The sequence below is a fragment of the Oryctolagus cuniculus genome, chromosome 19 (genome assembly GCF_964237555.1).
Source record: "Oryctolagus cuniculus chromosome 19, mOryCun1.1, whole genome shotgun sequence".
Classification (NCBI taxonomy): Eukaryota; Metazoa; Chordata; class Mammalia; order Lagomorpha; family Leporidae; genus Oryctolagus; species Oryctolagus cuniculus.
The window spans coordinates 50,079,458-50,107,179 of NC_091450.1; the positions used below are offsets into that span (position 1 = coordinate 50,079,458).

Consider the following 27,722-nt stretch of genomic DNA (forward strand, 5'->3'; position numbering starts at 1 on the left):
GCCCTTCCTGTCTCCTGCCCTGGAGACCTCCACGAAGCACCAAGGTATCACGGAGTCACCAGCCTTCCAGGAGGTGGCCGCCGCCATCCTGTTTGGGAGGGTCAGCCGGGAGTCCCGTCTTCGCCCTGGTGATCCAGCTCCCCGCTAATGCGCCCGAAGGCGCCCGAAGGCGGCCCCTGCCACCCACGTGGGAGACCTGGATGGAATGCTGGGCTCTTGGCTTTGGCCTGGCCCAGCCCTGGCTGTTGCAGCCACTTGGGGGAGCGAACCAGCGAATGGAAGCTCTCTCTCACTCTGCTTTTCAAAGGAATACATTAAAAAAAAAAAAAAAAAAAAAAAAAAGACACCAAGAGAGGACTATGTGGGACCTTGAGTCCCAACGCCCCCTTCAGTTCCACGTCCCTGCCTCCCTGCCCAGAGCCGCTCCCCTGGGGGCCCACCCTCTCCCAGGCAGGGCGTGTCTGTGACAGCTCCCCAGGGTCACTCGGCCGCCAGCGGCACGGCGAGCACGCCAGAGGCCCGTGGAAGACAGGACTTGACGCTTCCGGTACACAGGGAACCTGGACCCCTGGCGTTTTCTCCGCATGCGCGGCCACGAGCTTAGCGGAGACCCGCGCGCAGAATGCTGGGGCGGGCAGGGCCGCCAGCTGCGCGTGTCTCCCACACTGGAACAGCTCGGAGGTGAAGTCAGTGACGTCAGCGCCTCCACACCCACGGGGCCCCTGCTTGCCAACAGGGCTCCTGGGGCTGGGGCTGGAAGCCTCCTTAGCAAACAAGCGGACCAGAGAGGTTCTCCAGGGCCTCACGGGAACTGTGCCTGCCTGCCCACCTCAGTGTTAACAGGGTGGCCAGCACCCTTCCCCCCACCCCCAGGGAGCTCTGTGTGGGCCAAGCCTACAGCTCCTAGGCTGCTGTCCTCTTCAAAACTCTTGAAGCTCCGCCCAGAGGCGGAGCCCAGTGGCTGCAGCGGGAAGGACTCCCACACTCACCCGCACTTGCCCCTGCGCAGAGCCCTGCACACAGCGCAGAGCCCTCACATAGCGCGCCCTGCCCCACACCCCTGGGAGCTCCTAGACCTGTTGCATTCTTTCAAGGCAGAGCCGGGTAGGTGTCGCTGCTACCTCGTCCTGTCCAGCTCCCTACTGCGCTGGGAGGCCACAGTGATGGCTCGAGTAGCCGAGTCCCTGCCACCCAGCTGGGGAGAGCCGGGCCAAGCCTGTCCATTTCCGGGATGAACCAGGACACAAGACCCGCCACCGCCCTTTCAGAACGACAGGGAGACAGCGCTGCCACCTGCTGGCGTGCTCCCCCTGTGTAGGCGGCAGCCAGGGCGGGGCCAGGACGAAGCCAGGAGTCAGGGCTCCATCTGCACCGCCCACGTGCTCAGCAGAGCGCCAGGCATCTGAGCCAGACCAGCAGGAAGTGACCCCAGGCAGCGGAGGCTCGGGCTGTGGGGTGGGGTGCCCAGGTCCCCCCGCTGTCGGCACTGACCTGTGACTGGGGAACCCGCCAGCGAGGTGATGCCCACGCCCTGGGCAGCTACAGAGAACTCGGAAAGAGAGACAAGCGTGAAATATTACGTAAGGTTTTCTTTTATTTAAAAGATCATTCACAAAATACCATATCCATAGATTTCCTTTCTGTCCTAGAGCTGAATGTGGTGAGTGTCTGGAATTCCATTCTTACATTAAAAGTCAGCCGCGCTGCCCGGGAGTTTGGAGGATTTGCTCTGTCTATCGTTTCCACATTGAGGATGTGAGTAGGTCGTCGGGAGGCATCGGGTCGGATCACAACCACGCAATGCATGTCTGTCTTAAGTTGAGTATTGGTGTTACACAAATGGTTCTCGTCTGGAAGCGGGGGGTGGCAGGAGGAGGGAGTGAGTTCTGTAAATTGCTGAGACCTGGCAACAACGGCAGAGAGAAGCCGCGGCCGGAGCAGGGCCCCGCACTGCCGGGGACCCCCGCCCGCGCCCACGGGAGCAGAGCGAGGCGCGGGCGCTGGGCACTCTCGTGTTCACGGCCAGGTGCGCCGGCTCCAGAGCCTCTGCCTCGGCCCTGCTCCCGGGGACGAGCTCCACGCTGCACACGGGCACACAATGTCCCCGAAACTCGGTCACCCCCGGTCAGCGGAGGTTCGCCGGCTCGGCCTGGCAGACCTTTCTTTGAATCCACCGAGGGAAATAAAGTGCTCGGGGCGGTGGGCGGCCCGGGCTTCTCTCTGCTCTCACGCAGGAGCATGGGGGAGGGACGCGGGGACACGGGCGCTGGCCAGCACCGGCACCGGCACCCCCGGGAGCGTGCGGTGGTCGACACAGACTGCTCCCTGATATCCCACGCGCTCCACCAGCCTCACCCTCCCCGCAGCAGGGGCGGGGTGGGGGCATCGGCGCCCAGCAGACAAGCCGCTGCCTCGCTCGCCGCTCTTCCGGGCGCCACAGCAATACAGAACTCGACATGCAGGCTGGAGAAGCACTGAGGAGCTCAAAGGCACCGCCGGAGGCCGGCCAGTGTCTAAAAGAAAGAGAGCGAGCCGCGGGGGAGTGGGAGGGGGAGGAGCACCTGAGCCTGGCCACGCCCACCCCGGAAAGCCCAGTGCTAGAAGCAAAATGGGGGGGGGGGACAGGACAGGAGGAGGGCGGGGCAGGGGCGGCAGGAAAAGAAAAGGCATGGAGCAGGCATGGAGCTACAGCAAAGCCAAGAATGTACTAAAACCACTTGTCAACAGCTGACATGCATTCGCAAGCTCCACGCTTCCGGGGCCGGGAGTGGGGCGCGGGGTGCGGGCAGGGAGCTGCAGGGCCGTGGGGCCGGGGCCGGGGCCTGCCGTGCCACTGCCGCCGCCACCTCCTCGCGCCGCGCCGCCCCCGGGCCCTCCCACGCAAGCTCATTCTTGCTCCTTGTGGACCACTTCCTCTCTGGGCCTGGCTCCCCCGAAGATAGCAGAGTTGGGATTGGCGACTTGGTTGAGGGGCGTGGCGACTGTCCGAGGTTTAAGCTGGAGCCGGGGTCTCTGTGCTCTTTCCTCTGCGGGAGGAGAGAGATGAGGTTTGCACCGAGTGCAGCACCCCCCCCAGGCCCCGCCCACCCAGGCGGCCGCGGCAGTCACCCCGTACCTTCTGTGGGTTCTCTGAAGTCCATGTTGGGGCCGCGCAGCGGGGGGCCGTCTCTGAAGCGACTTCCCATCGGGGGGCCTGCTCGCCGGTCCCCAGGGCGGCTGCCCCCCCTGCCTCCTAGGAAGTCATCCCTGAAGCCTGCGGAAGAAAAGGCCCTGAAGGCCTCTGCCAGCCAGCCCCCGCCCCACCGCCCCGGCCCTCCCGCCCGTATCTGACGGGACTTTTCAAATAAAGAAGAGTCAGAACTTTGGAGAAAAAGAAAAGCTGTTTAGATTCCCAGCCTGCAGGGGGAGAAAAAATAGGGGGGGGGGGGGACCAGCCAATCCACTCTCCAGAGACTACGATCTTGGCTTGAAGCAAAACCCAAGTCCCAGCAGGCTTTGCTCTGTCTCCCAAGTCCCGCATCGATCTACACAGCTACGCAGGCTTAGCCTGAAACTCCCAAGTATTTAGCAATCAGAGCACAGAAAGCAATGGAGACAGAGCAGCCACGCGAACTCGCTGCCGGGTGACCCCACCCCCACCCCCACCCCCACCCCGCGGTCTCTGCCGTGACTCCGGTCAGTGTGGTCACTGTAAGGGCGGGCACAGCACCCGGGGACCTGAGGGCTCCGGCGGCTCCTGGAAGCCTCTGCCTGTCAAGCAGGGTGTTAAGGACCTTAGAGGGGTTGAACCCTGTGCTCAACTCCGTCTAAGTAGGTGGGGACGCAGCCATCCAGCTGAAAGGACAGCGACCAGCAAGTGGGCTTGTTTCCCGCAGGGGCCTAGGCCCTCAGCAAGCCCCAGGAAGCGCCCGCACCAACAGTCCCGGCATCCACAGGCCGCCAGGCTGGGATATGCAGGTGGGGTCACGGGGAGGGGTGCTGGCTCCCAGCTGAGACGGAGAAGGGCCACCGTGCTGTCCTGTCTCAGCCCCGGCCCTGGCCCGGCCCACGCGTCCTTCCATGAGCTACCGGCTGCCGGCTTTCTCGCCCTCTCAATGCCAACTCCACTGTTGTTGGGCGTCCCCAGGCTCAAGCAGGCGACACACGGCTGTGGAGGCAGCTCTGCTCCGGCCCAGGTCACACTGCCACCGCCACCAGCACCACCGGCAACAGGGCAGGCTCGAGACAGAAACCCACGAAACGAGGTGACGAGCACGCTGAGATGGGGCACGCAGGAAGGCAGCCCTGCGTGGCTCCCAGAGCAGCGGCTCCGTGTCCTGGCTGACTTTTCGGAACGCAGCTCCGCCCGTGGCGAGCGCTCTCAGTTTTCAGAGGGCAGCAAGGAGGCCGCACACAGATCAAGGATCTGAAACCCAGCCCGGGGCTTGATCACAGCAAGCGGCAGAGCCGGCTCTCCATGGCCCTGCCCGGGGCGTTCGCCCCTAGCTGCAGACTCAGCCAACATCCAACCTCCCGTGCCCCTGCACTCAGCTAACGTGAGCCAGGCCTGTCCGCGGAAGGCACGCCCGCGGAAGGCACGCCGTCTTCAGATGCAACGACCACATCTCTGCCCACGGTGCTCAGCCCTGCACGGTGAGGCCACTCCACACAATGGCTGCTTCGTGCACACTGCACGACACGGCAGAGACGGAAGTCAGCGTGCAGGAAACACCTAGGCAAGTCCTCTCTGCGGGCACTTCCGGTGGGGCGAAGCGGGGTCCCGCGGGAAGAGCCAGGCTCGACACCGCTAAGGAGCTTCCAGCCGGCTTTCCAATAGAGCGAGAGCACCTGCTGTCTGTGAGGACCCCCGTCCGCGCCAAGGCACGGGCCATTTCCGGTGGGAGGGCATTTTCCTCTGCTTGCCTCTGTGTAGTTCTCTATGATAAGCATGTACCATTTTTAAAAACAGCCCAAGGACCCATTTCTGCAAGGAGTGCATGTAGCATGGATTACAAACGAGCACATGGGCCTCACACAGGGCCTGGGCAGCCATGGCCACGGTCACTGGCCACTAAGGGCCCAGCCAAGCCAACAGCGGGGAGGCGCTGGGCACTCAGGTAACACCTGTTCCGACGGCCCCTACAAACACAACTGGCAGGTCAGCTGCCTACCAGCAGCGCGTGGCTCGGCCTGGCGGAGACGTCGCGGCAGGTTTCCATCAGAGACGAGCTTATACATAAAACGACAGGCTCACCGGCTCGTACTGCACTTTTATGAATAAGCTCATTTCCGACTGGCTTAGGACTGCTACACTTAGGTCAGTCAGCAGTCATCTGTGGAGCTACAGCAGTGCTGGAACTGAGTTTCATAAATTCCACACCCGAGACACCTGCACCAGTCCCTACATGCTAACCCCTCGTTCTGCGCGAGTTCTCTGATGCGGGGCGTGGGGGTGACTGTGTGGTGAGCTGTGGAAGCTGCTATACACATATTTAAAGATTTATTTATTTGAAAGAGTTACACAGAGAGAGAAGGAGAGGCAGAGAGGCAGAGAGGGAGGGAGGGAGAGAGGGAGGGAGGGAGGGAGGGAGGAAGGGAGAGGGGTGTCCTCCAACCGCCAGTTCACTCCCCAGGTGGCTGCAATGGCCACAGCTGAGCCAATACAAAGCCAGGAGCCAGGAGCTTCTTCTGGGCCTCCCACGCAGGTGCAGGGGCCCAAGGACATGAGCCATCTTCTACTGCTTTCCCGGGCCACAGGAGGGAGCTGGATCAGAAGTGGAGCAGCCAGGACTGGAACCGTGCCCACATGGGATGCCGGTGCTGCAGGCGGCAGCTTCACGCCACAGCGCCGGCCCCTGAGGCTGCTGTATCTTACGCAGGCAGAGTGGACCACATCCAAATTGCTTGAGATTTTGGAATATTTGCAAATACATCACGAGATACCTCTGCAACTGACTCAAGTCTGAACAGGAAACTCATTTACGTCTCAGGTCCAGCTCAGAGCCCCAGCCTGAAGGCAACCGTATCCAGTGCTCTCCGCATGCACGCACGTAGCCTGAGGAATCTCCCACTGCGGCGCTGGGTCTGCGCACCGAGCTCCAGGTTCTGCGCAGGGGCACTCGGCCTGCGGAGCGGGGAGGGCACAGCCTCCACATGTGTGAGACAGGAAACAGACCTGTGCTCCCTTCTCCACTTTGCTGCTAGAACTGATCTCTCCATCACATATATGAATATTTTCATTACTGAAGAACAAGGCTGGCGTTGGGGCGCTGAAGGTTAGACCTCTGCCTGTGGCGCCAACACCCACATGGGCACCGGTTTGAGTCCCAGCTGCTCCACTTCTGATCCAGCTCTCTGCTAACGCACCTGGGAAAGCAATGGAAGATGGCCCAAGTACCTGGCCCCTGGCACCCATGTGGGAGACCTGGATGGAGTTGCAGGCTCCTGGCTTTGGCCTGGCCCCGCACTGTGTGCTGGTCATTTGGGGGAGTGAACCAGGGGATGGAAGACCAACCTCTTTCTCCCTTTCTGCAACTCTGCCTTTCAAATACATAAAAATAAATGAGAGAGAGAGAGAGAGAAAGAGAGAGAGAGAGAGAGAGAAAGAAAGCAATGGGGACCCTTCAAAGCGGAGGGCTGGCAGGCAGACTGGCCTCTGGAGCTGGGACGCCCAGGGCTCTACGGGGGCTGGCTGAGAAAGTGAGGGTAAACCGTATCACGTCCACCATGTTCCACTTGCTGGAGCCGCACACTCCTCAGGGGGAAAAAAGGCCATCAAGGACCGTCTTTTCCCAAAGAGGAGCCCCAGTGAGGAGGCTTTCTGGAAGGTTCCAGAACCTCCACGCTGGGTTACTTCTAGCAGGAACGGGACCGCTCTTTCTGCCACATAACAGCAGCAAGGAGTGTCCCTGGGCTAGGGCCTGAAAAGACCGAGGCTGGCCAGGGCAGGCTGACACATGGCGACACAGGGCCACAGCAAGCAGGCTTCTCGGACGCCCGGGGCAAGTGTGCCCGTGACAGGAACTAGGGGAGCCCGGGCAGCCGGGCAGCGGCAGCGGTGACACTGTAAGCACTGACCCCAGAGCTGAAGTCAGCCCGGGAATCCCAGCCACCTCTTGATTCTCAGAGCCACCCATGCTGGGGATACACGAGACAGAGTGCAGGTCGCGCTGCTACCGGGGGGCGGGAGGCGCACGTGACGGGCGGCCCGGGCAGACCTCCTCGGAGGCCTCGCTGACACCAGGGAGACCCCAGCTGGCAGAGGCAGCGTGTCGTCTACGATCGCACGCACACAGTCCCGAGCCCACCGGAACCGCTCAGGCCCCCGCGAGCAGAGCGTGCGTTCGCGTGCAGCTTAGGAGAGCCAATCACCTCTGTCGTCTGGTCCACCTCTCCTGAATCCAAAGCCACCTTTGTCCTGTTTTCTGCCTTCGGCAATGTCCACGCGAAGTGACCGGTCACCCAACAGCTAACGACAAGGGGAAAAGAGTGTCAGTAGTGGCGGAAGAGCAAAGCTAACAGCTACCGGGCCTCAAAGCTCGGGACACTTACGGCACCGTCATACGTCAGGGCTTCCTTAAGGGAGTCCACCTCGTCGAATTCTACATAGCAGAACCCTGGAAGAGAAGACAGGTGACTCCGGGTGAGAGGCGCCATCCTGCTGCCCCTCAGACGCAGGGGCCGGTGGAGCCCACAGTAGCACACCCCTCTCGAGATCCGGGCCCTGCCTGCGCCTCCTCGCGCTCGGCTGTCTGCCCGGCACACAGGCACCCAGGGAGCGGCCTCCCCCAGCGCGAACCCTCCCCGGGTCTGAGGAGACAGGATCTAGGGAGAGCTTTGACGCGCCTCTTCACTCTCTACCTTTGTTCCACAAAGCTGAACACGGCACCCCCAGCAACCAGGGAGTCTTCCCCGGGTGCTACTGCCCAGACACAGGGCCCAGGTCCACGCGTGCCCCTTCCTCACCGCCTGCAGTCCAAGCTTGGTTCTGTCCTCCCCACCCCCACGGCCGTCTCAGCATGTCCTCGTCCTGTGCAGCAGTCACACTCCATCTTCAAGACCAAGCTTTGCCCGCACTCACGCCTGTGTCCCCCTCGGTCCCCAAGTCCATCCAGTGAGGACAGCAGCGGAGAAAGTCACTCCAAGCTCAGAGGCCATGACGGCCCCAGCCACACGCCTCGCACTCTGCAGAACTCCAGACCCTCTGAGTGAAAGGCTACCAGCGCAGCCCGAGGCTGCCTCGCCTGCCCAGACCGCCAGTCCACGGCTGTGGCCCTCAGCCTCATCCACGTTGCTCGTGGTCCTGTGGTTCTAAAGTCAGAGGCAGGAATTCCGCCCATCCCCAAGCCCACTCGGGGCAGCAGCACCTGCGACCAGCGTAAGCTACCACCCTTGACCTTGGCCCCAAGTGCCTCGGCACTGGCCCTGGCAGGAAACCCCGGAGGCAGGGCACCGCTGACCTGACCCTTCACTCCTGCTCCTCCCTGGGGCTCGCACTCTATCTGGAACTTGAGCCACGGTGCTCCAGCACCCGCTGGGAACTCCTGCTGAAGGCCAGGCTGTGTGAGGAGCGCCTGGTGGGAGGTCTGTAGGTCCCTGGGGCCCGCTCTCGGAAGCAGCTCTCCCACCACCGCCCAGCTCAGCCTGAGCGTTCTTCTGCACCTGCTCTGCTGTGGCCTCCACCAGATGCGGGCTAGTGGGGCTGCCTGCGCCAGGTCCTGGGCTGACATGACCCTTCTCCCACCCAAGAAGCTGCTCTGTGGTGCTGTGCTTAAAGTAAAAGAGCTGGCAAATATGCCCATCTATCTTCTGGGCTTCGCAGAACCTCGATTACAGGAGAAGCACCAGGGAAACGCGCGTGGCAGCTGGCAGACTGGCCGCACAGCCCCAGGGCCCCCTCTGGTCTGCCCTGGGCCGTGCCCTTCCCGGGCCAGTCTCTAGGCCACGCGGATTCTGCAAACGCCTTCTCCCCACAGGAACGAAGACCCCAGTTACAGTTCTGTTTATTTCAGCTGCTCGGACCATGCTAGTACCTACACTCCCACGACTGCAGCCCACACACACACCTGCGGTGCCCTCCCACCCCCAGACCTTTCTGGTAACAGATCCCCCCGCACTCACCTTTAAACTTGTCTGTGTCTTTGTCTCTGACTAGCCGTACACTCCTTATGCTGAGATCCTTAAAGATAGCGTCTATGTCGCCCTGCACCGTGTTAAAAGGTAGATTTCCTACATATGCCGTGTAGGGGGGCTCTGTGGGCAGCTCCTTCTGGCTACGGGACCCATGGCCGCCAGCACTGCCGCGGGACCTAGGAGGGGACACAGACAGCATTTGAGACGGGCCTCTTCCGCACAGCTCCTGGCACATGGGGCCCTGTTCGGTGGGGACAGAGAGGCACATAGCACACTTCTGGAAAGTCGGAGCCAAACACAAGCGGTCCGGTCCCCATCGCTTAGCACCCGCACCTCGCTCACACCTAACTACGCATCCACCTCCCTGGCCCACGCTTGCAGGAACACAGAGGCCGACTGTGAGGCGGCCCCACGTGGGACTCCCGGGGGCCGAGGTGCACCACGACTTTGTATAACTGCCTCTCAGGGTCCTGCCGACGCTGTGACGGAACCGTTCCTCGTGCCGCAGGGCCCTGCGCAGCCCGCCCCCTGTCCTGCGGCCGCTTCCCAGCGAGCCCCACGGCCTGCTCCTGAGGCTGTATTCTGTGAGGCTGGGTTAACACCGATGCAGCCCCTGAGGTCTTGACGGTGACGGGGACACGTGTGTACAGTAGTGACTGCCATCACCCCAGCCACAACCTCAGCTTGTTTAAATCATTACATCATCAAAAGAAAGGCCACTGCTAGGCACCTGTGCAAACCCAAGGGGCGCCCAGGCCTGGGCGCGGCCCTGGTGACAGGCCACACACCAACACCGAGGGATGCCAGGACAGCTGTTCTTTCTGCTTAATTCCGCCATGAATCCATATGGCTCCAAACACAACAGCTATGTAAGTAAACAGGCAGGTGGGCACACACACAGGCGCGTGCCTTTGCGGCGGCTGAAGGAGCCCTGCAGTGAGACCTAGCGCTCCCAGGCAGCACCGCCCAGCTCACCAACGCGCCCAAAGCCGGCAAGGAGGGATCTTGGGAAACGAGGTATTCACACGACCTCACACGATCACCCTACAAGTGATCTGCCTCAAGCAGGACCAACAGGCCCTTCTCCCGTGAAAATAGCCATCTGTTAGCAGCGGCAGCCGGTAACTAGACAAACCCACACTGCTGGCTTCCTGTTTGGCCACAGACTTTTCAGCTACGCCCCAGTCACAAAAGAAAAACGAGGCAGAGGGACTAACAGATGTGACAACTGACGCTCTGTGACAAACCACTGCACAGGTGCCACCTTAGGAGAGTCCTCAGGCTCAGGAAATGCTTAGAGGAGTTGGGAGTAGGGGCTGGTGTGGTGGAGCAGAGGGCAAGCACTGCCCACGACACCTGCATCCCATGAGCCCTGGTTCCATCCTGGCTGCTCTGCTTTCCAGCCAGCTCCCTGCTAACACTCCTGGGAAGGCAGAAGGTAGCCTAGGCCCCAGGGCCCCTGCCACTCATGTGGGAGACCCACATGGAACTCCTGGCTCCTGACTTCTGCCTGGCCCATCCTTGGCTGTTGCAGCCATTTGGGGGAGTGAATCGGGGGGAGGATCTCTTTCTATCACTCTGCCTTTCAAATACATAAATAAATACATTTCTTTTTAAAAAAATATTTATTCACTTATTTATTTGAAAGTCAGAATTACAAACAGAGGAGAGGCAGAGAGAGGTGTTCCATCGATGGTTCACTCCCCAATTGGCCGCAATGGCCAGAGCTGCGTCGATCTGAAGCCAGGAGCCAGGAGCTTCTTCCAGGTCTCTCACGTGGGTGCAGGGGCCCAAGGACTTGGGCCATCTTCCACTGCTTTCCCAGGCCACAGCAGAGAGCTGGATCGGAAGAGGAGCAGCTGGGACTAGAACTGGTGCCCATATGGGATGCCAGCGCTTCAGGCCAGGGTGTTAACCCACTGCGCCACAGTGCTGGCCCCAATAAATTTCAAAAAGTAGTTGCACGTGAAGTGGCAGGTCAGCACAGGCGTGTGCTGCATGTATGAGTATGGAATCATACTGAAGGCAGAGTGTGACGAAGCACCACTTTGTGAACCTCCCATGTTCACTCTTCATCTCTCAATTCCACCACAGATCGGAAAATGCTCACAACAAACATTTATTTAGGAGGGAAAAACATTTCAAAAAGGTCTTTTTAAAATTTATTTGAAAGGTAATATGCAGAGAGAGGGAGGGAGGGAGGGAGGGAGGGAGAGAGAAAGAGGGAGAGAGATCTTCCAAATGCTGCTTTACTCCCCAAATGGCCCCAGTGACCAGGCTGGGCCAGACCAAAGCCAGGAAGCAGGAGCCTCTCCCAGGTGTCTCACATTGAGTGGGTGCAGGGGCCCCAGCACTTGAGCTTGAGCCATCTTCTACTGCTTTCCCAGGTGCATTAGCAGGGAGCTGGATGAGAAGTGGAGGAGCTGGGACTTGAACCAGTGCCCCGTGTGGGATGCCCAAGGAGCTGCTCCAGTGCTCTCCCCAAGGACTTCGAAGGCAACGGGGCTTTCTGGTTGAGCACTGCTACAACTACTAAGAAGGAAGTTCTCTCTGTTCTCGGAGATAAATTCCAGGTAGCTCACATAGCTCACCAAAAACATCATTCCTGAAGACATTTTTCTAAAGCAGGACCCAACCGGGATGCTTCCCCAGAGCAACTTCACCTTCACTGACTGAGAATTCTGCCACCTCCTAGGGGGAAGTCCCTGCCGCTGTCCCGGCACTAGAAACGTGGCTTTACTTGGAACCGCGCTGCCAGGCTCCCAGCCTCCCCAGAGCCCTGCTAGCACGCGTGCCTTCTCTTCTTTTCAATACCCTTTCGCCCACGTGATCTGGCTCCTATCCCTACAGCCACCAATCCTGAAATATTTTCAACAAGGTGCTCTTTGGGACTGGGCAGGGAAGTCACGACAGAGGTGACCTGTAGGAAGAAGAGCACCTTCAGCCCGTGTCTTCGCCTTGCCTGATGAGAAGACAGCCTGCGCTCCGCAGCTCACAGAGCGGCCGGCACGCCAGACTGCAGCCCTCCTGCTCCACTCTCCCGAGCCCCCAGGGCACAGCTGCAGGCAGACAGCACCAGGCCCCCTCTGTGCCCTGTTCTTTCCCACACAAACACACCTATGGTAGAGCTGAGTTCACGAATCAGGCAACGTAACAAGTAACGAATGGAACCGCGCCACAGCAGCGCAGTCTCAGCAGGCTGGCTGTGGCCCCGGGAGGGGATGACGGGAGCCAGGCTCAGGCTGCCCTTGGGGGACCCGCCTGGAGGATCACCCAGCCAGGATGGTGTCAGGAGGGAGTGGCAGACAAAGGGATGACTCACAGCCCAGGAAGGAAGGACACCACGAGCTTTCATCATGCTACTCGGAATGGCCTATAATTTAAAACTTACTATTTCTTTCTGGAATTTTCCATTTCCTATTTTGGACAGCAGCTGACTACATATTTGAAACCCTGGAGAGCAAGACCCTGGATAAGGTGTGCAGGGGGACTATTGCATATATGTGTGTAAAAAAGCAAAAAGCTACAGTGATTAAAAAAAAAAAGGTGAGGGTGAGGAAGGAGACAGGCTGAGCTGGTTCCCAGGTGTCTGATCTGTCTGATGAGCGGGCGGGGAAACAGAGGCAGGAAGGATGGCCCAGGACCCATTCATCACCTGTGCAGACACTTCTGGAGAGCAATGAGGGCAGGTGACCTCTGCCCTGTACAAGAAGGGGACAAATGATGTGACTAAGATGATGGAGGCGCCAAAAAATGTAGGACACGGCGGGGGCTCTGGCCTTAGGACAGACAGAAAAATCTGGTTCTGGCAGTTTTTGAAGAGTTGGCTAAACATCCAGAGGCAGCAGTCAGCAGCCCCCGGGGGCCGTGGTCCGGGAGCCTGGAGACCTCAGCCACCAGCCTGCGACCACAGCACAGTGGGTCTGGGGCGTCTAGGTGGGCGGGATGCACAGGAACACTCAGGAAGCGTCCACGGTGCACCAGCAACCTGCAACCAGGGTGGGGGCCCCACAGAGGACACAAGCATTTGCTCCCCAAAAGTCAGACCACTTCCAGTTAAAACCCCTGAGATACCTTTGGCAACAGACTCAAGCTTGGGTGGGGGTGGGGGCGACGATGTTCTCTAAACACACATGCAGTATTACACATCAGAATCTGCACACGGGGAGAAGGGATTCGCTCCCTGTCCGTCTGCTGTGGGAACTCTGCCCAATCGCTTCTCTACCTCAGTTTTCATGGCCGTTATTTTATAAATATTTCACATCTTGACTTCATAAAGATGTTTAATTGACTATAAAAGCACTTCCAAAATACCGAGTGCCATATAAAAGTTTAATAACAGTTTCTGTAATGTGCACAGTAGCCTGAACAGCCTCGAAGCCACGTGGAGCAGGGGCACACGAGGGCGGGCAGGGCCCCTCCCCACCAGGCACAGCAGAGACCTGCGCCGCGAGCCCCGGACTCCGTCACCTGGCACCACCGGGCACGGAGCGCTCCGCTCAGAGCCACGCCTTACTGCCCACCAGGGACGGCCCACGGACGCGTCTGGGACAACCTAACAGTTTTACAGTGCTAAATCACACCGCGGTCATTTAGGGAACCCAGCCTCTCGTGGTTTTTTTTTTTTTTTTTTTTCAGACTGACCACTGTTCTTCACTCAACTCCACCAGTATCTGAATGTGAGTGATGGTCAGTGTACACACGCCCGAGACCCACTCTCGCCCAAGGAGCCAACAATTCAACCGAGTGGATCTAGACTTGTGGACAGGAGAAATCCCACCCCAAGTGGAGGCTCCGGGCTTCAGAGAAGCAGGGCAGTGCTATGGGGCGCGTTCCAGAGCAACAGGCACACAGGGACTCCGCGTCAGCACGAAGGCGCGGGAGGAGACCAGGGGAAGGGGCTACAGGAGGAGGAAAGGGAGAGAGGGTATCAGCACTGGCCTTGGCTCAGGGCTCCAGACGCCTGCCAAGGTAGCCACATGCTGAGCGATCCAGGGGAACCAGAAACCACGGAGGCAGGCTGCTGTCACTCATTCAGGACACCCTAAGACCCCAAAGACCCCAAGCCCGGAGGAGGGTGACCCCTCTTTCGGGTCATCTGGCGCAGTAGGTGATCTCCCTCTAATACCTCCAGGCGAAAACAGAGTTTCCCGAGGGCCGGATCAACAACTGGTCACCCGCATGCAGGGGCAGAGACGGCAGACAGCCCCCAGCGGGCACTGCTGATGTATGGTACTGTGCTAGAGTCCCCCAGAAAAGCAGTTAAGACAGACTTTGTAAGAGCCAAAGCATGCTTTTAACAACAACACTACAAGGAAACAGCGCCGCAACAAAGTGACTACGGAGAAAGGAGGGCTGCTTTGTGCAGTACCAGGTTGAAACATTTTATGCTACCTATTAGCATCCTACATTAACATGCTACTATTTATAATAACTGAGCCAATACTGATACAGTGTATTTTAAAATATTTATCCCCTTTCCCTACCTGAAAGGCAGAGTGACAGAGAGGGACCTGGGGAAGGCCGAAGCCAGGAGCCAGGAGCTCCATCCAGGCCTCCCACAAGGGTGGCAGGGGCCCAAGCACTTGAACCATCACGTGCAGTCTCCCAGCCACATTAGGAGGAAGATGGACTGGAAGCGCCAGGTACCTGGGACTCAAACCAGCACTGGATGTGGGCAACCCAAGTGACATCTTAACCTGCTACACCAATGCTGCCTTCATGTTACTAACTAAAGTTCACAGATTATTCTTATTTTTTATTAGAGGGAGAGACAGAAAGATATTCCGTCCACTAGTTCATTCCCAAATGGCCACAACTGCCAGGGCTACGCCAGGTGCCTCCTCTGGGTCTCCCACACCGGTGCAGGGGTCCAAAGACCTGGGCCATCCTCTGCTGCTTTCCCAGATGCATTAGCAGGGAGCTGGATAGGAAGTAAACGGGCAGATCTCAAACCGGCACCCATATGAGATGCTTGTACTGCAGTGTCAGCTTAACCCTCTACCCTACAGTGCCAGTTCAAGTTCACAGACTACTTATGCTCCCACCCGCTGGTTAACTCCCCAAATGCCAGCAACTAGGCAGGCTGAAGCCACTAGCTAGAAACTCAATCAAGGGGCTGGCATTGTGGCGCAGTGGGTTAAGACACCACTTGCAACACCAACATCCCATATTAGTGCTGGTTCAAGTCCAGGCTGCTCCACTTCCAACCCAGCTCCTTCTAATGTGACTGAGAAGTCAGCAGAAGATGGTCCCTGCCATCCACTGGGAGACCTGCTACAGGTTCCTGGCTCCAGCCTAGCCCAACCCCAGCTGTTGCGGCCATTTAGGGTGTGAGCCAATGGATGGGAGATCTCTGTCTCTCTGCTTATAATCTTAAAAACATATGTATGTGTTTTTTTTTTTTTAAGATTTATCTATTTTTATTTAAAAGGCAGCATTACAAAGAGGTAGAGACAGAGACAGAGACAGAGGTAGAGACAGAGAGAGAGACAGAGAGAGAGAGAGAGAGAGAATAGAGAGAGGTCCTCTATCTGCTAGTTCACTCCCCAGATGGCCACAATAGCTGGAGCTGGGCCAATCCAGAGCCAGGTGCTTCTCCTGGGTCTCCAATGTGGGTGCAGGGGCCCAAGGACTTGGGCCACCCTCTACTGCTTTCCCAGGCCATAGCAGAGAGCTGGATTGGAAGTGGAACGGCTGGGACTTGAACCAGCACCTGTATAAGAAGCCAGTACTTGGGGCCCGCGCTGTGGCTCACTTGGTTAATCCTCTGCCTGCGGTGCCGGCATCCCATATGGGCACTGGGTTTTTGTCCCGGCTGGGGCGCCAGATTTCTGTCCCGGTTGCCCCTCTTCTAGTCCAGCTCTCTGCTGTGGCCCGGGAAGGCAGTGGAGGAAGGCTCAAGTGTGTGGGCCCTGCACCCGCGTGGGAGACCAGGAAGAAGCACCTGGCTCCTGGCTTTGGATTGGCGCAGCACCGGCCGTAGCGGCCATTTGGGGAGTGAACCAACAGAAGGAAGACCTTTCTGTTTCTCTCTCACACTGTCTGTAACTCCACCTGTCAAAGAAAAAAAGAAAAAAAAGAAAAAGAAGCCAGTACTGAAGGCAGCAGCTCAGCTTTACCTGATAAGCTATGACGCAGGCCCCACGTATGTATCTCTTTAAAAAAAAAAAAAAAAAAAAAGAGGGCTGGTATAAACCCACAGCCTATGATACAGTTATCCCATATGGGCACTGGTTCAACTTCTGGCTGCTCCATTTCCAATCCAGCTCCCTGCTAATGGCCTGGGAAAAGCAGAACATGGCCCAAGTGGCTGGGCCTCTGCCACCCACATGGGAGACCTGGATGGGGCTCCGGGCTCCTGGCTCTGGCCTGGCCCAGCACTGGCCATTTTGACTATCTAGGGAATGAACCAGTGGGTGGAAGATCTAATTCTTTCAAATAAATAAATAAATCTTAAAAAACAAACCAATCAACCTCAGGCCAGTCTCCCTCGTGGGTACTTGGGTCACTGCCAGCTGCCTCCCTCGGTGCACGTTAGCAGGAGCTGGAATCCAGAGCAGAGCCGTGGCTTACACCCAGGCGCGCCTCTACAGGGTGCAGGCGTCCTAACCTCCATCTTCAGTGCTGTGGCGAATACCTGCCAGGAATTTAGTTCTGAAAGCTCACTGAGGACTGGAGGCATCGTGGCGCGGCAGGTGAAGCCGCTGCTTGGGGCACCTGCAGCTCGTATCAGAGTTCAAGTCCCAGCTAGTGCTTCTGATCCAGTTTCCTGGAGGGAGCAGATGACGGCCCAAGCATTTGGGCCCCTGCCACCCATAAGGCAGACCCAGGTGCAGCTCCTGGCTCCGGCTTGGTCCAGCCCCGGCTGTTACGGGTTTTGGGGAATGAACCAGTGGATAGAAGATCTCTCTCTCCCTCCTTGTCTTTCAAATATCATCTTAAAAAAAAAAAAAAAAAAAAGAGCGAGCATTTGATATGATCTACGAGTATCTTACAACTATACAATGCATTCAAAAATTTTCCACTTCTAGGTAAACTGCAAATCCAAAGGCATTCCCTCGTAGTTAATAGTTCTTCTCTCATTGCAGATTGGAGAAACTGTTAAAACTTAGTTTATGAAAAAAACTGTATTCACTGACACCTGGTTTGTTGCTATAAGGTTTAATTTATAGTTACCTCACACATGATGGCGACAATAATTACATGGAGGAAATAAGAGAACCAGGAAAAAAGTCACCCCCTACCCACTAAAAAACAAGAACAGGAAGACAGAGGAACCTAGTAAGACACTGTGTAGCTCGGTGACTAAATGCACACGCACACCCTGTCTGGTGCCAAGTGGCTGTAGCAAACATGGACTGGGCTGTTGTCACACCAGGGAACCTGCTTTTCAGATGGGACAATGACACTGTGATCATGTTTTTTAAAGATTTATTTTTTTATTTGAGAAGCAGAGTTGGGGGGTGGGAGAGGGGGAGCAGGGGAGGGAGAGAGAGGGAGAGGGAGGGAGAGAGAGAGAGAGAGAGAGAGAGAGAGAGAGAGAGGGAGAGAGGGAGGGAGGGAAGAAAAGAAGGAGGGAGGGAGAGACACAGTGAGTGAGGTCTTCTATCTCCTGGTTCATTCTTCAAATGGCTGCAAAAATGGAGCTGGGCCGATCCAAAGCCAGGAGCTTCTTCCGGGTCTCCCGTGTGGGCACAAGGCCCCAAGCACTTGGGCCGTCTTCCAGCAGCTTTCCCAGGCCACAGCAGAGAGCTGGATTGGAAGTGGGACAGCCAGGACTTGAACCGGTGCCCATATTGGAATGTTGGCTACATCACGGCACTGGCCTCAGTGGTCATTTTTTTTTTTTTAAAGATTTAGTTATTTACTTATTTGAAAGAGTTACACAGAGAGAGAGAGAGAGGTTTTCCATCCACTGGTTCACTCCCCAATTGGCTGCATCAGCCAGAGCTGTATCGATCTGAAGCCAGGAGCTTCTTCCGGGTATTCCATGCAGGTACAGGGGTCCAAGGACTTGGGCCATCTTCCACTGCTTTCCCAGGCCATAGCAGAGAGCTGGATCGGAAGTGGAGCAGCCAGGTCTCGAACTGGAGCCCATATAGGATGCCAGCCCTGCAGGCAGCGGCTTAACCTGCTACACCACAGCGTTGGCCCCAGCAATCATGTTTTTAAGAGGTAATCTTTGGAATTCGTACTGTTTTCAGATGAAACGACAATGACTTCAAAGATTTGCTTTAAAAGAATCTCAAAAGGCCAGCACTGAGGCACAACGGGTTAAGCTACAACCTGCAATGCCACCACCCCATTTTGGAGTGCTGGTTTGAGTCCTGGCTGCTCCACTTCCAACCCAGCTCCCTGCTACTGCACTTGGGAAGGCGCCAGAAGATGGCCCAAGTGCTGGGGCCCCGTCACTCATGTGAGACACCAGCGTTTCAGACTCCTGACTTTCGCTTGAATTAGCCCCAGTCCTTAGGGCCATTTGGGGAGTGAACCAACAGATGCCTTTCAGATAAATAAATCTGGAAGAAAAAAAAAAAAGAAGAAGAAGAAGAAGAATCCCAAGCATGTGGAGGGAAGTTGAGTGAAGGAAAGGGGCTTGGAAGGAGTGAGTTACCACTTTTTAACAAGTCAAGACTGGGGACAATGGAACAGGGACTAGGTATTAGGAAAAGTTGGTTTTTAAAATAAAGCCCTTACTGTGGCATAGCAGGTAAAGCCACTACCTGCAGTGCCAGCATCCCATATGGGCGCCGGTTCGAGTCTCGGCTGCTCTGATCCAGCTCTCTGCTGTGGCCTGGGAAAGCAGTAGAAGATGGTGCAAGTCCTGGGGCCCCTGCACCCACGTGGGAGACCCAGAAGAAGCTCCAGGCTCCTGGCTTCGGATCGGTGCAGCTCCGGCCATTGTGGTCAACTGGAGAGTGAACCAGCAGATGGAAGACCTCTCTCTCTGTAACTCCAACCTTCAAATAAATAAATAAATCTTAAAAAAAAAAAAAAAAAAAAAGCCCTTACCTGTTAGGACCTCATCCTCCAGTGTTAAAAGCACTCAAGACAGAGTGGCTGGGCCTGGCTTCAAATATTCTAGCCCCCACACCCCCCGAGAGGGAGGAGGAAGACATATTTAACAGGAACAGTCAACATGTTTGCAGTTACAGCTGGGCCATGAATGAGCGCTGGTTAACGGGCACTGAGCTGCTGTCGGGAACAATGACAGAGTTCTGGAAACCCACGGCGACAGTTACACAATGCTGAATGTACTTACCGCCACTGCGCTATTTGTACACCTAAACAACTGAACTTGAGGGGCAGTAGAGCAAAAAAAAGGGGGGGGGGGGAGGCTGCACTGGTAAATTTCCTGTTACGTCTATTTTGCCACAATTAAACAAAATGAAACTAGGTGAAGGCGGCATGGGCATTCCCTATACTAATCTCTAACTCTTTCTGTGTATGAAAATGTTCAGAGTAAGCTTGTTAGGTAAAATAAGCAACCAGAAATTCCAGCCCAACTTAGACCCCACTGACACTCCTCTATTAACAGGAAGCCATTTAGCTCAATCACATGGATCAGATCAAAGAACTCGGGGGTGGGGTGGGGTGGGGGGCAATTCTGCCAATGTTCAGTCTCCGAAACAGCACTAGGATGTACTTCTTCTGCTACTAATCCCACCCTCAGGGCTACAGCATGTTCCCCGTCTTTGTGCTACCTCCTAGGGCGCACAGGAAGTGGTGGCAGGACTTGATCCCCGGAATCCAAAGAGGCAACTTAGCCCCCTGCCCACCAAAGCCCGCTCCTAAGTCTTCTCCATCTGAGGCTGCGCACTCCCTAAAGGCCGTGCCAGCCAGACTCCTACCTATTTCACAGGCTCAGGGTCGCTGATGTCCTTAAGGTACAGTCCCCAGAACTGATCAAACTACTTCATAATCCCACACGTATCACAGCAAAGTCCTACCCTCATCTTGCAATCTAGGCACTGGCACCAAACTCCATATCCAGTGCTTTAGAAACATGTGTCGGCAGCATTTTTAGAAAAGGCACAGAAAAAAAGGTTCTTCAATTAAGAACATTCGTAGTAAGATAGTAAAACATTATGTATTTTTCTTTTAAAAAATTTATATTTATTTAAAAGGTAGAGTGATGGAGACAAAGACAGATTTTCCATCCATTGGCTCAATCCCCTAAATGCCTGTGATAGCCAGGGCAGGGTCAGGTGGGTCTCGTGCACAGGTGACAGGGGCCCAAGTAACTTGGGCCGTCATTTGCTGCCTTCCCAGGTACATTAGCTGGGGGCTAGATTGCAAGAGGCGGCGGCGGGTGGTGGTGTGGCACCATGGTGTAGTGGGTAAAGCCATTGCTTGCAGTGCAGACATCCCATATGGGTGTCCCGGCTGCTCCACTTCCCATCCAGCTCTCTGCTATGGCCTGGGAAGGTAGCAGAAGGGGCCTCTGCACTCACATAGGAAACCTGGAAGAAAATCCTGGCTCCAGATTGGCACAGCTCCAGCCGTTGTGGCCATTTGGGGAGTGAACCAGCGGATGGAAGACCTCTCTCTCTGCCTCTCAAATAAAGAAATAAATCTTTAAAAGGGGGGGGGGGCAGTGCTGTGGCATAGCAGGTAAGGCCCCCGCCCGCAGTGCCAGCATCCCATATGGGTGCCAGTTTGAGTCTTGGATGCTCCACTTCCAATCCAACTCTCTGCTATGGCCTGGGAAAGCAGTATAAGATGGCCCAAGTGCTTGGGCCCCTGCACTCGTGTGGGAGACCCAGAAGAAGTTCCTGGCTTCGGATTGGCACACCTCCAGTTGTTGAGGTCGATTGGGGAGTGAACCGGTGGAAGACCTCTCTCTCTCTCTCCTTCTATCTCTGTGTAACTCGGACTTTCAAATAAATAAATAAATAAATAAATCTTTAAAAGAAAAAAAAAAGAGGAGGCAGGGCTCGAAATGACACTCAAATATGGGATGTCTACAACCCAGATGCGAGAGACCCACCCCTTTTACATCCTGACTCACCCTTAGCACTCCATGGCAGCAAGAGAGTGGTGTGCACACAGCCGCGCCGCCTACATGGCGTGCCAGCTCTATTCAGGAGAAGTGCTTATGTGCTGAGCTACAGGGCCAACCAGTTGCTCTTTCCCCCATAAACTGATGATGAACTATGAACTATGATTACTCAGCTTGGGTTCTTGAAAATGAAGTGAGCCTGTGGTTCCAAAGAAAACAACCTAACATTGATGTTGATCGTAAAATTCAAGCTTTTGGGGCCCACATTAAGGCATGGTGGGTTAAGCCACAACCCCAACACTAGCATCCCAAATGGATGCCAGTTCAAGTCCTGGCTGCTCCACTTCTGATCCCCCTCCCTGCTGGTGCTCCTGGGAAGGCAGCAGAAGATGGTCCAAGTCCTTGGAACCCTGCCACCCAGGTAGGAGACCACAATGTGTCTCTTGACTTCAGCCTGGCCCAGCCCCAGATTTATTTATTTGAAAGTCAGAGTTACACAGAGAGAAAAGGAGGGGCAGAGAGAGAGGTCTTCCATCTGCTGGTTCACTCCCTAATTGGCCGTAATGGCTGGAGCTGCGCAGATCTGAAGCCAGGAGCCAGGAGCTTCTTCCTGGTCTCCTATGTGTGTGCAGGAGCCCAAGGATTTGGGCCATCTTCTACTGCTTTCTCAGGCCATAGCAGAGAGCTGGATGGGAAGTGGAGCAGCCAGGACACAAACTGGCACCCATATTGGATGTCGGCACCGCAGGCAGTGGCTCTACCTGCTAAGCCACAGCGCCGGCCCCAAAATTAAACCTTAAAAAAAAAAGAAAACCAAAAGGGGCCCGGCGCTGTGGCGCAGTGGGTTAACACCCTGGCATGAAGCGCTGGCATCCCCTATGGGCACCTGGCTGCTCTACTTCCTGTCCAGCTCTCTGCTGTGGCCTGGGAAAGCAGTAGAAGATGGCCCAAGTTCATGGGCTCCTGCACCCACGTGGAAGACCCGGAGGAAGCACCTGGCTCCTGGCTTCGGATCGGCACAGCTCCGGCCGTTGCAGCCATCTAGGGAGTGAACCAGCAGATGGAAGATCTCTCTCTGTCTCTGCCTCTCCTCTCTGTGTAACTCTGACTTTCAAATAAATAAATAAATCTTTAAAAAAAAAAACCCTCAAGTATATATATATATATATATATATATATATATATATATATATATATATAAAATAAAACCACACACAAATATCAGAAAACACAGAGCCCCAACACGAGCTCGGCAGGCTTCTGTCGCTCCGACTTCTCAGGCCCTGGAGGGTCACCGAGCGGATTTCGCCACACGTACGACGCGGCCTGGAAGGCTGCACACTAAGCACCTGGGCGATCTGCTTAACGCCGGGAGCTGCATTCTGCACATCACAAATGCCTGTTACAAAGACACACGGCAGGGAAGCGTCCACTCAAAACATGAGACAGTCGGGCTTCAACGCGAGAGGCTGCAGGCAAGGTTTCAGGGACTCCGCAGCTCCACGATTATGAAAAGACTTGAACATACGCCTCTCTTCCAAGCATCTATCCATGCAAGCCTGGCTTTTCTTCCCAAATGTGTCCCAATCAATCACACTCCAAGAGTGAAGGCAGAAGCAGGCCTAAGAAACCAGCCCTGTTGGCCGGCGCCGCGGCTCACTAGGCTAATCCTCTGCCTTGCGGCGCTGGCACACCAGGTTCTAGTGCCGGTCGGGGCGCCGGATTCTGTCCAGGTTGCCCCTCTTCCAGGCCAGCTCTCTGCTGTGGCCCGGGAGTGCAGTGGAGGATGGCCCAAGTGCCTGGGCCCTGCACCCCGTGGGAGACCAGGAGAAGCACCTGGCTCCTGCCACCGGATCAGCGTGGTGTGCCGGCCGCGTGACCATTGGAGGGTGAACCAACGGCAAAAGAAGACCTTCCTCTCTGTCTCTCTCACTGTCCACTCTGCCTATAAAAAAATAAAAAGAAAGAAAGAAACCAGCCCTGCGCGAGCGGGCCGGCCTCTAGGAGCCTCCCATAAGGGAACTGGACACTGATTGGCGCCACAGTGTGCAGGACATGGGGCGGGCAGCGGGGCATCAACACACCTGGCGCACAAAGCAGGGCCTGAGCGAGACAGAAAACTCTGGAAACCACAACCTGGGGAAAACGCCGCAGGCCCATGGATGGTGAACTTGAGAAGGAAGGCTGAGCCGTCCCTGCTGCCCGTCAGCTCCGGCAAATCCACACACTCCACTGTACACATGGTGCCCAGGCCAAGAAGCGAGCGGTTCTCAGAGAGGCCAGAGTGTGGTCTGGGGCAGACGCCCACTGAGACACTGTGCTCTGGGTTCCCCGAGCTTCTCTGAAGACCCCTGAGACCACACCGCCTCCCCAGAACACAGGGCACCCCACTTAGTTGCCAACAGAAGCGTAATGTGAGGAACCAGCCTGGCAACCTCAGAAGTGTATTCAATACCCCAAACAGACTCCGGAACAAATCGATCGTCGGCAAGAACTACCTACTCCCTGCGCGCTGACGGTGCTCTGGTCACACAGGAGACACAGCTGCTCTGCTGGCTCACTTCAGTCACTTCCAGTGAACTCTCCCTGCTGTCAGGAAGCCAAAGGGGGGGGGGGTGAGGGGGCGGTATTTTAAGAGATGGGGGAGCCATGAATCCGGAGCTCCCAGTTCTGCAGCATTTCCTGTGCTAGGGTGCCGAGACTTCCGACCCATCTCCATAGTCCCACCTCGCCTACTCTCCACGCGGAGGGTGCCTGAGAGGCAGGGGAGGCGGCCCCGGGCCACACTGCTGACAGGCCGCCCGCTGCACAGCCCGAGCTGACCCAGACTGCTTTTGGTGGATTGTCCGGGAAACCTGGCGGAGGAGAGTGGTCTGGGATCCAGCAACAGGACACGGAGGAGACAAGGATGACGGGATCAGAGAGGCTCGGGGCCCTAGACTGAGCTTGCTGGGGTCCCAGGATCGTGGAAACAGCTGTACTTTACTTTTTTTTTTTTTTTTTTTTTTGACAGGCAGAGTGGACAGTGAGAGAGAGAGACAGAGAGGAAGGTCTTCCTTTTGCCATTGGTCACCCTCCAATGGCCGCTGTGGCTGGCGCACTGCGCTGATCCGAAGGCAGGAGCCAGGTGCTTCTCCTGGTCTCCCATGGGGTGCAGGGCCCAGGCACTTGGGCCATCCTCCACTGCACTCCCGGGCCACAGCAGAGAGCTGGCCTGGAAGAGGGGCAACCAGGACAGAATCCGGTGCCCTGACCGGGACTAGAACCCGGTGTGCCGGCGCCGCAAGCGGAGGATTAGCCTAGTGAGCCGCAGCACCGGCCACAGCTGTACTTTTCAAACACTGCTCTCCTTCCAGTTGGACCTCTCCAGATATGTTGAGAGCGCGAAGGAAGAATGGCGGCGACAAAGGGCGTGGGGGAGGGGCCTACTGCTGAATGGCCACAGTGTTGGTTTTATCAGAGGAGGAATTAGAGACTGGGGTGGAGGCCAAGGAGGCAGAACAGGAACACACTCCAGATCACTGGGCGGTACACCCAACCATGACCAACTTCATGGTTTCTCCATCTCACCACCACCAGGCCAAAAAGAGAAAAAAATACGCTCAGAAGCCTAGAGAGGGGCCAGGCTTTGGTCCGACAAAGCTCCGAGGTCTCCGCCTTCCGGGACCCGGTTTCTGCCACCCCAATCCCTGCTTCACCCCCAGTCCCAGTCTCATGCTCAGGACTGTCGGGGTTTGTTGAGCCCACCCAAGGCTGCTGCCATTGCTAATGTAAGACTGGCATCACTTCCAAGGGCACATGAGAAACCGGAACCGAGACGGGCAGCTCAACGGCAGAGAAAGCCCACCATGCCCCACAGAGGGGCGGGGTCCGCAGCTGACTGCGCTCAGGGCCACCACGCAGCCCCTGGCTTTCTCACGCCGATGGCAACTTTACGCCTTGCTAGACAAGGCGCGCGCGCGCGCGTGTGTGTGTGGTATGTGTGCATTGTATGTGTGTGCGTTGTTCAGCACTGCTTTTGGGCAAGTGCACCGGTTAACAAACACAGGTACAAAATGCACATTTATTAACATCCATGCTCTCAGAGGACAACTGCCCACTGCAGGCTTGCTACTCCTTCTGCCGGTCACCAGGGGCTCAGAGTGAAGTTCTACCCAGGCTCGGGGGGAAATGGCTTCCCAGCCCCCTGACTAAGCAACGGAGGTCAGCTCCCCGCGGTGGTCGCTCTCCGGCGCTGTCCAGCACGGAGACGGTCGCTGATGCTGTGGAGGACCCGGCCCGCGAGCCCGTCACCTCACCCCGTCTCAGAGACACTGCCTGCTGAGGTAAAGGGTGCCGATGCCGGGGCGGCCAGCTTTCGCAGGGACCATGCCGCTCCCCACGAGGTCTTGTTCCCCAAACCAGACGCCAACACACAAACCCACCAACAGGTGAGAAAAACTGCCTTTAGGAAACTGAGCACCACTTCCGGTGTACTCTTAGGGACTGTGAAGCCAAGTGGAAAAGCGCCACAGCTGGAGGGGCTGCTCACGGGGGAGCTCTGCAGCAGGGAGCCTGAGCGATGGGAGGCTCCGGCAGCGCCGGGCGCACCTGCTAACGCTTCCATTTGCTTTCTGCCATCTGAAATGAGTAGCATCTGAAAAGGGTCCGCTTGTGGCCACTTTAAAGTCCCTTTTTTGCTCAAGGTGTTCCCAACTGTCAAAATCTGACAGGCACTTAAGAGTCTCACATCATGGAAGAACTGGCAAGCTGGTCTCAATAGAAGTTAAAAAATACATATACAGGGCACTGGCGCTGTGGCACAGCGGGTAAAGCCACCGCCTACAGTGTCCGCATCCCATATGGGCACCGGTTCAAGTCCTGGCTGCTCCACTTCCGATCCAGCTCCCTGCTATGGCCTGGGAAAGCCGTGGAAGATGGCCCAAGTCCTTGGGCCCCTGCACCTGCAGGAGAGACTTGGAAGAAGCTCCTGGCTTCGGATGGGCCCAGCTCTGGCCATTGTGGCCATTTGTGGAGTGAACCAGTGGATGGAAGACCTCTCTCTCTCCCTCTCTGTAACTCTTTCAAATAAATGAATAAATTTTTTAAAAAATACACACAGAAGTGCACCGGTAGGCTCAGTGTAACATAACCATCCTACTGCAGTCTCAGGGCACCTAACATCTTGTATTACACTGAATCATTGTGAAATTTATTTTCCTGGGTACTTCTGACTGTTGACTGAAACTAGGGAAAACAACACCACCACCACCAAACTCTAGCTACTCAATTTCAAGATGACCTAAGTACAAATCTGACGTCAGGAAACCTCCCCCAAAGGCAATACATTTTACGTGCGACCCAATGTCTACTTGTGGGTTTTATTTTTTTTTTATTAGCAAATAAAATATTCTTTGAAATTCCAGGTGGCTCCACCTGCTCCACTTTCACCGGTCCCAAAAAAAAAAAAAAAAAAAAAAAACAAGCCTCGGATCCTTTCCCAAACCCAGGTCTTACAGGCGGCCGTTCTTCACCCAACAAAGACACTTTCTGGACAGCAACCCCGGAGGCCCGCCCCCCACCCCCCAGTGGGTACCACTGTGGTGTCATCCCGGGAAAGCCACTCTTACCCTGGGAGAACAGGGAGGCCGGGTGTGTCCTTGACGGACAGCAAGAGGCGTGGGCCGGGGGCTGGGGGGTGGGAAGCCACCTGCATTTACCCGGTTCAAATCCCAGAGCGGGATCCTGGAATGATGCACCCGAGCCCCTCTGTCTTAAAACAAGGCGCTTCAATGATTAAGCCAGTCCTCTGCATTCGACCGGGAATCCAAACGCGCCCGGACGCACGACTCGTCCCCCGCCCCCCCCCCCCCAGGTCGGGAGGCGAAAACAAAATATTCTGCCAAGCAGGCGCACGCGGCACGTGTTCCGACCCCGCAAAGGGAGAGCTCGCAGGCAAAGGCCGCCGTGTGTTTGTTCCCGTTCACCGCTCCATCCTGCGCTCCGGCCGCCACCATCCCCGCCGCGCTCGCCGCTCCCTCCTGGGCCCAGACCTCGCCCGGGCGGCCGGCCCCAGGGCGCAGGGGCCCGGCAGCCCGCAGCCCGCAGCCGAGGCCGCGGCCCGCACCCCGCGCCCCGCCGCAGGAGGATGGGGCTTGGGGCAGGACACGGGCACCCGGGCACCGCGGCGGCCGGGCCCCCACGAGCTGGACCCCGGGAGCCTAACCGCCGCGGCCCCCTGCCCGAGCGCGCCATTTCCAGGCCCCGGCCGTCCAGGGCGCCCGCCCCAGGCCTCCGCGGGCCCAAGCCTCCGGCCGCCCCGGGTGTGGACGCGGGGAGGTCGCCGCCCCGGGCCGCCGCCGCCCCGCCACCCTCCCCAGGCCTCCGCCCGGCTCCCGCGCCCGGCAGGGGCCCGCGCACGCCCGCCTCACCCTCTGCCGCCGCCGAAGCTGCTGTAGGCCCGATCGTCGTAGGTATCGAAGTCCGCCATTTGCCGTCTCCGCTCCGAGAGGAACCAGGGTGAGCGAGGAAGGACCCCGCAATATAACTCCCCCCCGCCCCGCCGCCGGGGCTGTCCGCCGCGCCGCCTGATCGCAAATCGTACGCACGCACGCACGCGCACGCGCGC

The 27,722-nt window shown here is 57.0% G+C and overlaps 1 protein-coding gene and 1 non-coding gene across 2 annotated transcripts; both read right to left on the minus strand.

The window, feature by feature from the left end:
• Positions 1–1,574: 1,574 nt before the first annotated feature.
• Positions 1,575–27,658, minus strand: EIF4H (eukaryotic translation initiation factor 4H). Its single transcript, XM_051835444.2, has 6 exons — positions 27,526–27,658; positions 9,100–9,287; positions 7,531–7,595; positions 7,351–7,447; positions 3,116–3,253; positions 1,575–3,026 (listed from the first exon to the last, which is right to left on the minus strand). Exons 1-6 carry the CDS (start codon positions 27,582–27,584, stop codon positions 2,887–2,889), a joined length of 687 nt encoding a protein of 228 aa, XP_051691404.1. The 5' UTR covers positions 27,585–27,658; the 3' UTR covers positions 1,575–2,886.
• On the minus strand, positions 5,204–5,264 carry MIR590 (microRNA mir-590). Its single transcript, NR_162686.1, has one exon. It is a non-coding gene; the product is annotated as a microRNA mir-590 (primary transcript).
• Positions 27,659–27,722: the final 64 nt, after the last annotated feature.

Bases quoted from the DNA above. Each gene is read 5' to 3' on its own strand.
- EIF4H (XM_051835444.2), bottom strand. From the start codon at position 27,584: ATGGCGGACTTCGATACCTACGACGATCGGGCCTACAGCAGCTTCGGC. The intron at 9,288-27,525 runs GTGAGGCGGGCG...GTCCCCTCCTAG, and splicing joins AGCTTCGGCGGCGGCAGAGG to GTCCCGCGGCAGTGCTGGCG. The intron at 3,254-7,350 runs GTGATTGGCTCT...TTTCTTCCGCAG, and splicing joins AGGTGGACCAGACGACAGAG to GCTTCAGGGATGACTTCCTA.